This window comes from Ambystoma mexicanum, chromosome 1p, assembly GCF_040938575.1.
Source record: "Ambystoma mexicanum isolate Mex_15411 chromosome 1p, UKY_AmexF1_1, whole genome shotgun sequence".
Classification (NCBI taxonomy): Eukaryota; Metazoa; Chordata; class Amphibia; order Caudata; family Ambystomatidae; genus Ambystoma; species Ambystoma mexicanum.
This window is the reverse complement of record NC_090921.1, coordinates 1,263,528,718-1,263,540,926: the sequence shown is the minus strand read 5'-3', so window position 1 is coordinate 1,263,540,926 and position 12,209 is coordinate 1,263,528,718. Positions and strand designations below refer to the sequence as shown.

Genomic DNA, 12,209 nt, shown 5'->3' with positions numbered 1-12,209 from the left:
CTCCACCGGGTTCGCCTGAAGTGTCTGTGTCTTTGAGCTCAGGCTTGTGGAGTATGGGTGTTTGTTATCGTGGTAAGTAAGGGAAAAGTGAATTTGAATATGGCACTGTTTTTCTGTGAGCGCTCCGTATGCTCGCTCTGCAAGGAAATTAGTACAGAATGGTATGATCCAGTGGGCTAGCCACGTCACTGTTGCTGGCATTTATAACAGCCTTTGCTGTGTGCTCAAGTAGCGAGTATAAAGGGACAATTTGCTATGCTCTTTTATTATCTGTGGGCTCTCGAAAACGCTTCGGTAGCACATTTAGTTGGATTCTGGTGCCTGGTGGGATTTGCTAAAGAATTCTTAACATGCCAAGCAGGTCTCTGGTGTTAGATCTAGAATGAATAATCTACATGCTTCATGTCTGCTTTAAAGCTGAAGGCTCTGTTCCCTTAAAGGGACACTGACAACAGCTGGACCAGTCTGCTGAGAACAATGAATGGGTAATCTTTGATTGCAGGGAAACTTTGTATCATTGCTGCCACTCAGTTCTGAGTTTGCGCACGTAAGTGCAGAGTCTCGTAATGAGTCAGGTACATATTCTAAACATGTGATAATCCTCTTTTCTGTGATGGGAATTTAGTAAGGGTGTCCAGGGTATCCTCCCCATGCTGCCTGTGGGTCCATCATCTATTGGTTTGTGTGGGTATCTTACCTATCACCTTGATCACCCCACTAGATGCCCCCAGAGCCAGGCAGGGGACTTCCTCACAACTCAAATCTCTCACACACTCCTTTTAAAGCCTAATGCACTTTCCTTATTGATCTAAGTGTCATTCTTGCCTGATCCTTTGGTTCCGTATTCTAGAATAATGGTCTTCCATATTTCAGAAACCAACACCCTTTTTCTGTTGCAAACTTATGGACAACCTAGCTGATTTGTCCACCTTGGTGCCTGGTTGCCAGAAACTGCCCGGTTGGGGTAGTTCTCCCGGGTATACCAGAGGTCATCTGGGGGTCTGCCTCACCCTCAAGGGCCCAACACCCTTCCCCAGAATAAACAGAGGACACAACCGATGGCAAGTTAGAACTGTGGTTTGTTACAAAAAACCAACAGGGATCATACAAGACAATCAATATTCACCAGTACTTCTCAGTATTCCATGGTATGCATTTAGTTTTTGTGATCAAATTGGGTCATCTGTGCGCCCTTCTCCCAAAAACATATTACCACAGAGGATTCAGTATTGAGAGTGTATTACCTATGGAAGAACCCTATAGAGGTCATCCTACTTGTCTTCACATGTCAGGTGGTTGGTTTGCCTGTCCCGTTACCAAGAAATTATCTATTACATTGTTGCAGAGTAATGAGCTTAGCATTGGTTCCTGCCTCTTGACATCCACCCGTGGTTTTTATGCTATGATTGGTTAGAGCTGAGCTCCCCTGTCCTGGGATACGATTCAGTTTACAGCCCTCTGTGCACCTCTTCAAGGTCATGTGAAATGATTGTGTGTCTGTATTGCAACTGGTAATACACCATCTTTGACTATGAGAGTGCAACCCTACTTTGCAACACATTTTGCCTTCCTTGTCTGGTTTGCTGGCACTTGCTCTGCTTTCCCACCACAGTGAATGCCCATTGTCTGGCTCAACTGCATCACATGCTTGGAGACCACAAAATCAAGCTCTTGAGCTTGCATTTATGTGGATTTATTCCATTTCTCTGCAACTGGTCCTTGTCTAAAGTTTGGAATGTGACCATCTCTGACTTTGGCTGTGAGCCTGCTTTATGCTCTGGGCAGCCTGAATCAGCTCTTCTCGTCTCATGCTCTGTGGCTTGAGGCCTGCTGTAATTTTCCTTAGACTTTATGATTTCTACATGCACTTGTTATTCTAAGTAACCTATAGGCTAGTCACACATGGTAATACCAGGCTCCATAGTTCCATAGGATTATTTGCTTTAAGCATCTGCAAACTTTTTCTGGGTCTCTTGCTGTATTTCGTTTCTGCGTTACTGTATTTGGCTAATGAGAAAAATACTAAAAGCTTTGACAGTATGCATATGTATCCGTCCTCTAGTTTATAAAACGGTGTAAGCATCTTCTTCGTGTATGCCGATGTGTGTTTATGTAACGCGGTGCAGCACTGCAAGTGTGCTTCATGGCTAATGCTGCACGTTGTGGTGTCCCTAGTGACGTCAGCTCTGTGGCTTCTTGGTGCTTTATCGATACTATCCATCAGTGTATTAGCGTACACGATCTCCGTTTCTTCCCCTATACCTGTGAAGACATGTACTGGATTCGGTTTGCATGGCTGTTTGAGTGGATACTTTTCTGTGTACCTTTCAGCCATTGGTGCACTTAGAATTCGTCCAAAATAAGATGGCCAGCTGCAAGCATTCCTAGCTCTACATCCTGTCATGTTTTTGGGGGTGTGGAGCGGCATTCTTGGGATCCTCACTTCAGCCCACTTTCTAATTAAATATATATGCTTACTGGCAGAGCCATTGTGATATTTTTCTGCACACAGAAACATTCTTCCCACGGGTGCTATTTCTGTTCTTTGCACAATCCTTCAAGAGTACCCTGTTATTGCTTCTGAAATATATTTAATACATTGGCCTATAAATGACAGGAACTCTCTGTCTGGTTTAGGGAACGTTGGAGAATCAAATGCATTGCAATCATGCACAAGGTGGGCCCCGCCAATATGCCTCCAAAATGATGTGAATTGCCTATTCACTTTATTCCCTGACTTGTCTATAGCAGCTGGCTCCCTTTCCCCTCCAAACTTCCTAACTGCAAGTGAAGGCCATTTCAATTTAAAGACAAACCACCTCCAGCATCCCAAAGGAGCGAAGGCCAGGAGGAAAGGCCAAGCTCACTCTCTGCAGCTCCGCTGCGAGTGAACCATTAGCAGATCCCTCCTCCATCAGCTGCTTCCATGAGGAATCCCGTGTCGCTCGCGGCCGTAGCACAGGAGTGCCCAGAAATGCCACTAGACATACAGCAACGTCCAACAACAGCATCAGCTGTTTATCATGCCACCGTAGCACGGGAGTGCATAAATATGCCCCACACGGCCATTGCAGGCCACGAGATGCACGGAGAGGCTAAGATGGCCGCAGCCGTGGCTGCCGTAGCAACAAGGAAGCACCAAGCCTCTGCCAAGGCCTGCAATTGGTCCCCTGCTCCTGCTCGCCCCTCCCCTCCTGCCTCTAATGCACGTCAAGCCACCCACCAAGACCACGTCTTCCCCCCTGTTCGAATTCAAAAACATTACCGAGCAAGAGGTCATCACCCTGCTCAATTCTATTAAACCTTCCAATTGCAAAGGTGCCGCCTGCCCGGCCAGCGCCTCATCAAAGACTCTGCTCCCAGCCTAGCCCCCTTCCTTACAGCCTTTATTAACTCATCCTTCCAATCAGGTCATGTCCCATCAGGACTAAAGGAAGCCTGGGTACGCCCACTCCTCAAGAAACCCTCTCTCGACCCTACTCTCCCTGGGAATTACAGGCCCATCACGACTGTACCTTTCCTACTCAAAATCTTGGACAAAGCAGCTTACCTGCAAGTCCAGAAGTTCCTAGAGGACAGCCGTCTCCTCGGCCTACGGCAATCTGGGTTCCGCCCCCGACATGGCACTGAAACGGCCCTCCTAGACCTTAAAAACCAAATGGATGATCTCAGAGACGCAGGCAAACCTGCCCTCCTATTGCTCCCTGACCTTTCCGCAGCGTTCGACTTGGTTGACCATAATACCCTGTGTCACCACCTAGCCACCGAAGCCAACTTCTCCCCTAAACCCTGCCAGTGGATCACTTCCTTTCTTCAAGAAAGGGCCATGAAAGTCTTTTCTGAAGTTGCCGCCGCCACCCCCAGCCTCCTCACCTGCTGTGTCCCCCAGGGATCCTGTATCGCACCTACACTCTACAACCTCTTTACTAGGCCCCTGTTTAGCATCCTGGACTCCCTTGGTATATCATATACCAACTATGCGGACGATACACAGGTACTCATCCCACTCACAGGCGACTACCTAGCTGACTCCAACATCCTCTCCTCGATCTACTCCACCATCCAATCCTGGATGGCGGAGAATTGGCTTTGCCTCAGTAGCGAAAAAACCAAACTCCTCCTTGTTGGCTCACCAGCCACCCTCGGTAACCTTGGAGTACAGTACGCCTCTTTCACTATTGATAACATTCCAATTACTGTCTCAAACCATGTTAAGACACTCAGAGTCTACCTCGACTCCGACCTGTCCATGGACAGGCAGGTCAATGCCATTGCCACCTCCTCAGCCTACTACCCCAAAGTACTTAACGCAGCCAGACCTTTCCTGGCCCATCAAAGCTGCCTCACGATTGCCAGGGCAATCATCAGATCTAGACTTGACTATTGTAATGCCCTTCTCGTGGGGACATCCAACAAAAACTTGGCCAAACTTCAGCTAGCCCAAAACAATGCACTAAGGGCAGCCACCGGTACTGCAAGAAGAACCCATATCTCTGAAATCAGAAGGCAAGTACACTGGTTCCCTGTCAAACAGAGAATTGTCTTTAAAACTCTTGCCCTCACCCACAAATGCCTTCACGAACTTGCCCCCCCTATCTGGCTAACAGAATCAAAAGGCATTCCGCCACAAGACCGCTCAGATACATCTATGCCAACACCATTGTTACGCCTACCTCACGGAAAGTCCGGGCCGGTGGCTCCAGCTTCCCCACCTTAGCAGCCACGCACTGGAACGCCCTGCCTCCTCACCTAAGGCTCATTGAGTCCCACCTAGCCTTTCGTAAGGCTATCAAAACCAGACTTTTTGTGTAAATCCAAATCTGTATCCTCCATTGCCTATATGCCTGCCAATACTGTAACTAAGAGCCTTCTGGCACCTGTATGTTATCTCAAATCTGTGTTTCCTCTGTAACAGCGCCTCGATGCCTTATGGGCTGCAAGTGCGCTTAACAAATGCAAATAAATAAAGATCTCTCCAATTCTATCTCTGTGATTTAACCAGATTATTTCCCCCTTAAGGATCCAAAACTAGATGTGGCAGGGGCACCACCCCTCTAATGTAAAGGCATGGGCATCAGTTGAAGCCATTACCCTCCCTTTCCTCTTCTTTGTTGGTCAGTTTGAACTAAATGTTTTGTTTTTCTACTGACACTCCATGTCACTGTGTGATCCGGTGGCCATTGAGTCACAAGTGTTTCCTCCACTAAACTGTCATCTAAGTGATGGTTCATCGCGGCACCTTGCCTATCTTTATACACTTTGTCTGCATGTCTGCTCCACTGAAGGCCCACTTGACCCCTCTGTGGCATGCCTCTATTCTAGCTCCATTGGATCGTGATCAAAACATTATCATCATAACTAAATGCCGATTCTGCCATCATCACGGAAAAACACTCCCTCGTCAACAGATTCCTGCATTCCCTTATTGTGCACATGGAAGCATAGAAGACAAACTTGGCAGTAGCCAACCAGTGCCCGGCACCCATATCCCTGGCCCCAGTTCTCCCATGATCGCTTTTTAGAGAATATAACCATTTTCTATACAACTGGTTATCTTCTTGGCTATGTTGCTATACTAGCAGCCTGTCTTGATAGCATCAGGCCCTTATGAGAGAACCACATATACTGCACAGCTCCGCGATGAAGGCATACAGCGCCAGCCAAACCCACCTTTGGTAAACACTCACTGTTAGAAGACTAAGCACTTTCTTAACCTTTGCCAACTGTCTGTTTATTAGCTGACCCACCGCCCTCTCTATCCACTTTAAAATTGACAGTTTAATGAGCTAATGACCAATGTCCATGCAATGTAAACGCTGCTATTATGGTAATTAACTTTCAAATGCAATGCCCTTATTTGGTCCAATTGTTCAGCCATTTCTCTGTATACCAGAGGTTGTCCAGGTAAACGAAACCCCTACTGTTCCTCCTGCAACTGAAAACACTGAAAACATCCACGAGAGCTGGTCCTCACGTCTCCCCATCAGCAACTCCTGATGATTTTCACAGAATTCTTTCTAAACTAGCAGGTCCCCCTTCATTCGTCCAACTGCTCTCATCCCTTAAGGCGGTCCTCGCCTGTATCTGAACTTGTGAGTAAGTCTGCCTTAACGCACATGAGACTGGATTGAAGTTCTCTGAGATACTCAAAGGATATGAGGGACAGGCCTGAACCAGCAAAAAAGAGCAAGGGAAAGAAAGAGAGCGAGAGAGAGAGAGAGAGAGAAATACGAAGGGGTCGAAGGAAAAGAGAGCGACTGATAACTAAGCTATGTGACCTGCTTGGTGAGAGTAACTTTGTTAAAGGGGAGCAGTCACAATGTGTGTAGTATAATATGTGACCTGTTTAGTTCACTCACTCAAAATGACAATAACTCTTCTCTTTCCTTTAAAGATAAATTGGATGAGATCTTGGCAGCTGCCCAGCAAACCATCAGTGTGAATGAGGGGAGCGCTCCCAGTGGGATGGCATCGCTGGGAAAATCCCGTTCTGCCACCGGAAAAGGCTTCTTCACTCCAGAGGTATGAATGGAGCCAGCACTGTTTCCAAACGTGTCTGTTTCTTTCAGAATTAGGCAATGAAGGGGCTTCTCGTGTGGCCTTTTTGACTTGCCTGCAAAATAAGTCCATAAGCTATACTGAACAGTGTCCTGCTTCTCTATTCATTTCATGTATGAATTGAGAATAATATTATTTCATACATTCAGGTATATTTAGTCTGCACTACACTGCTAAGTGTACACTAACATTGCTTGGAGGTTCCTGAGTTCAGCCTTTGCAGTGGGGACATCAAAGGCTGCAGAGAAAGCTAAATATTATAAGGGAGATTATAACTACTCACGGGAGACAGGGTGCTGTAAGTAAAGTTGCACTACTACACGGGAGATTATACGTGCTGCAATGGTGCAAGCTATTTCAAGGGATATTGCAACCTCTGTCCATTAGGCATTCATCAATAAAGATGAGTCTGCAAGTGATGCAAAGTTTGTTTGTTTTGTTTTTTTATTTATTTATATAGCGCACCAAACCCGGAGGTATCTGGGCACGTTACAAGGTTGCATAAAAACATAGAGCAAAGTTACAAAGTTACCACTGTATCCTCGACCAATGTGCATTTGGTTGTCCTCTATACCATGGAGTGGGCACATCCATGAAATCAGTGTGGAAAGACCTGCTCAACTTTGCAGGCAATCACTCCCTTCTCAAGCTTAACTCACTAGACATTTCTGCAGCGTTTGACACAGTGGATGATTAAATGCTTTTCCATTGTCTTCAAAGCACCAACCTCTCCTCTCCCACACTTTAATTGATCCAATTTCACCTACGTGTGCAGGGCCAGTCACGCGGCATATTTGAAGCTTAGGGCTACTGCATCCGTAATGTGACAAATCAGCCTCAAACTATGTGCATGCATAACTGAGATTCTAGTTCTCAGACCCGCTTAAAAAAACTGAAAGCCACTACCCTGCTGACACTGTCTTTGGAGAAGCAGTCCCCATCAAGGCCAAAAGGTGCAACCTGGAGTTATTTGGGATGCCATCCCCAGCCTAATCTCTTAGGTAGGTAGGAGCAGTGTTGAAATTATCATTCTAAAAATAACAGTTCGTGAACATGCTACCCTCTATCACCAATAACGCTTAGGGGTTTGATGATCTTGTCAATTCTCAACTTGGCTAATACAGTGCCTTATGCAGAATCATACAAAAAGTACAGAACACTATTGTTAAGTTAATGTTTGGCATCACAAAGTGCCAGCCAATTTTCTCCCACCTCAGAATCGCACGTAATTTCCAATGGAAGCCAAAGTCATGTTTAATATTCACTTAGCTTTGACGGCGCAACTCTTTTTTTTCAAACAGTTATAGGGTCAAATCAAAAGGTACTGCTCTGCCCATGCTCTGTGCCCCTTACATGCTAAGGTACAGAACTAAGAGCTAAAGCAGAGCCACGGAGGTTTCTCCTCTATCGCCTTTAATACCTATGGAAGGTCTGTGAACATATGCAACACCGCTACCCTCATGTATTTCAGGGTAAACTGAAAAAAGAACAGCTTTTAGGAGTGATTCCCAATGTGCTGCTCCACAAATGCAAACTCCAGCCCCACATGTTGCTCCTTTATTCACTTGTTGAATCCTTACAAGCTCTGTGTAACTTGAAAGCCTTTACCGAAGCTACCATTCGCTGTTAATTGGATTATGTTGGCCACAATGTGCCTTCCCCCATGCTCTCAGGCCATGAAGCTCTTACATTTTGTACTTTACTTTTTACAAATAAAAAAAACTGAAACACAAGGGGGATTGCAACTGCTGACAGGGAACTACAGAACCTCTCCACAGCCACTCTCCTCTCGGTCTGAAAGGGAGTACTGCCTCTGAAGACGTAATTCTACCTAACGCCTCAAATGTTCCTCACAGGAACGCAATTCAATATCTTTGCTATGAAACGTGCACCGTGATACATAACACATGCTACACATCCTTGGCGCAAAGGAGCGGTTGCCAGATTTGTTGTGTCTTCATTTCAATAGGCAAAACACATATGTGAGTCCATCAGATACAAAGTTCAGAGAAATGATTTTCGGAGGTCCTACTGTAACATGGAAATTGGTGATGGTCCGTAACACAGAGACCTGGCGAGACAGTCATTTTGAATGAATGACAGTCACATGAATTACAGAGCCCCTGCTTTGAGGCAGATTTTGGGACGGAGCCAGGAATATTTAATTCTGTAACACTTGTCAATAATTAACTGAAATGATAATGCTTGCCTTTCTGCTTATTTGGTTTTTGCACTCCCATCCCTCACCCCCAACACATGTCGATGCGCAAGGTTTTCATAAATAAGTGTCATGGTTAGCAACTCACTGTTTGTGATGCGTACTGCCCTAAAATTCAGCGTGCTTTCCATCAGAGGTTCAAGGTGGCTTTCCAGAAAGGGATCTACAACTAATTCCTTTTGATGTTGGGAACCTGTAACAATTGCAATGGGTGCGTAACTACTTCAAGAGAGTCTCTATTCTGCAAGAGAAGCTGTAGCTGCTGCAAAGGAGACTTAAAAACTCGGGTATGGCCCAAAATGCCGCAAAGGAGACCTAAACTACTTTAGGCTGTTTGGAATGACTGTTTGGGAGACTCTTATGGTTGCAAAAGGTATTGCACCTGCTGAAAGGAGAATATGTAACGCAACTGCTGCAAGGAAGATGGGTAGTCCTCACAGTGACAATGGATCGGCTGCAACAGAGGCTGTCAGTATTGGAAGGGAAGGAAGGACAGTAACTTCTGCAGAAGGAACTGCATCTTCAGCTTCAAAGACAAACAACCGCAAGGAGGAAGGCATTTTCAACACAGAAGATTGTAACTGCCGCAAAGAGGGTTGCGCCTACTGCAAGGCTGCGGTCTGTGGCCAATGCTGTATCTTCGATTCGGCCAACTGTAAATGATGTAAAGAAGACTGCAATTGCTGGAAAGTAGGCTGTAGCTGCAGCATTGGAAATGCTAACTACTGACACGGATGTAGGAAAACTCAATTGCTGTAACAGACTGACAGCTTCACAGCAGACTGTAACCCATGCAAATACCACAGTCACTATTTCAAGGGATGTTTGAGCAGCTGCGTCACACTGTGATCTTGCAATGTAGAGCAGACACAAGGTGCTATTGGTCTCTTGGGACAATGCATACAATGCTTAAATAAACAAATAACAAAGATAGCAATTTCTGCAAAGGAGGAAGCATCTTCTGCACATGAGACTAAAGTATGCCAATGAGCCTGGCTGCTGCAATGGAGACAGTACCTCCCACTAAGGATAGGGTGACTTCTAAAAGGGAAATTGAAATAGCTACGAGAAAGGGAGCATTTTGCAAGAGAGACTCACTACAGCGAGGGAATCGGCGGCAAAGGCAAGCGATTACGAGAAGGCAACTGCTGTAAAATAGTCTGCAACTGCTGCCAAGGAGAAAACACCATTTGCTGAAAAGAGACTACATTTGTGCAACTGCTGCAGGTTCCACCTATAGAGGCATGGATGACTAACTGCTGCATGGGGAACTGTAAGGAGTACAAAGGAGGCTAACTACCATGACAGATCCCCCCCCCCACCCCAGCTTTGTTTAGTATTTTCATTGTTTAATTGGCAACATCTAATGTACATGTAATGACAAAACAAAACAAATCATAATACATTGCCAATTAATTTGCTAAATGACCCCATCATCCTGACCCCAGAACTCCCTCTGATTGTCCGGCCTCTTCGTCGTTTCCCCAGGGAATGCCTGTGCTTGTTTACAGTTACAATAATACGTCAGGTTATTGGATAATTAAATCAGTTCGAAGATATTCAGTTATACAAGTTTGTGGGTTAGATGCTCGTGGTTCATTAGGAAGTTTGCTATGATGCCCATGCATTATAAAAAGGTTGAAATGTATTATTTAGGATTGGTGTGATGTTTTCCATGGCTATCATGCTTCAGGGTGATTACTTTAGCTGTAGCACCTCTTAATGGGTAGGATCCTTCTTCAATCTGTGTCGCTGTGAAAGAGATTTTAAGTACTGTGGGGTGAGACAAGTCACTATTAAGGGAAAGCCAGGAAACTCTGAGGGATAGGATCCCCCAGAGCACCCCATGTACTTCCTTTGTTCATTAACGGGTACATTTAGTGCTTAGGGTAGCAAAACAAGGGGCCATCTTAAGTGGAGATATGCTTCCTGGGCAGAGAGAGTAAGACTTCATCTTTAGCCCCAGAGCCGGTTTATAGTCAAAATGTTGAAAACAAAAAAGTCGAAAACAATAATGTTGAAAAAAAAATTTATGTTTTTTTTAATGGGGGGAGGGTTTAATGGGGGGGGGGGGAGTTCCCCCCCAACCACCCGTTTATTTTTTATAGCTAAACCCAAAAAAACACATAAATAAAAAAAACACATTCGGTTTTTTTTTCCGACATTTTTTCTTTTTTCGATATTATTGTTTTCGACTGTTTGCGGTCGACATTATGACTGCACACCCCCAGAGCCCAGCCCTATATTACTCTGGAGAAAGTCTTGGCAAAAGTGATCCCAGAAACAGCATTTAACATATACATTGTCAGCCTATGAGTTTTCCCTTTGCTTGGCACACAGCTGCGGGCCCATACACGGAGGAGGAGTGGAAGATCAACACATATCGAGGAACCATGCTCTGGCATTGACTGCGACCTGGTGCCAAACTTAAATGGTACAGCAGACAACCAATCATACACAGCAGCGAATGCTCGCCCTTAAAGCAGCTGCACTGACAGAGAGGAGAACAATTTGAAGGGACAATCAGTAGACTGGCTGGTTTGTAATTGTCACAATCCTAAAATGGTGGACAGGGTACTTGTAACTGCGGGAAAATTAGGAAACTGGCCACACTTATGAGATGGAGGTGAAACCATTAAGCAAGAGCCAATCACACAGTACACAGGTAAGGGGTAAAAAGGCTCTCAAATCTGATCCCTCATTGTTCCAAACCTCCTTGCAGGGTGGGATTTAGGAGGGCATTCCAGAGAGTGAGTGGTTACTCTGATAAGAGATAAATAAGGCGAACGAATAGAGTGCAATCTGTGGAGGACAGGCCAGAAATACCACTTAGTGAGAGGGAGACAAGGGGAAAGACAACCAGGTGAGCATAACCTGTGTTGACCAAGATACAAATGTGTCAGAGAGATGGTCAGAGCATAGGAGAGGCTGGGTTGAAAGGAAGGCTAGATTGAGAAGGTTTCTGAGCACCTTGGCCCAGAGACTGGCAGGGCCACACATCAAAATCTCTTAAGTGGCGGGTGCCAGAGAGTCACCACCTAAGATGGCAGCCTAGCAATGAAGCTCTATGAGAGAAACGAAATTAAACCTTCTTTACAGTGGACAAATCAATCATATTTTAGTGGATCTCCTCCTCCAGGATTCGACTGAGTCGGCGTGCTGCCCAGAGGTTCTGTTTCGGACTTGCTGAATAAGATGTGCTGACTGAGACCCAATCTCAGTTGAAGACGAGGTTCATCTTCCACGAGGCCAAAGGGCCTGCACTATGATGTCGCTGTGGTGCTGCTGTGGTCCGGCTTCCACATCACATGGGTTAGCGGCTTCACTCCTTGCTCTGTGGCAGAGTCCCATTTGTCCTGGTAAGTCTCCCATTGATGATGTGTGTGGGGACATCTAGCAGCAGTATTACTGCACCGGAGTCCCCGCCCCTTCT

The 12,209-nt window shown here is 45.6% G+C and overlaps 1 protein-coding gene across 1 annotated transcript in view; it reads left to right on the top strand.

Moving 5' to 3' along the window:
- SHANK1 (SH3 and multiple ankyrin repeat domains 1) overlaps positions 1-12,209 on the top strand; it is a 2,604,687-nt gene that overhangs the window by 2,456,060 nt on the left and 136,418 nt on the right. The window contains exon 22 of the mRNA XM_069605116.1: positions 6,395-6,522. Within this exon, the coding sequence (XP_069461217.1) occupies positions 6,395-6,522 (128 nt within the window). The remainder of the gene's footprint in view (positions 1-6,394; positions 6,523-12,209) is intronic.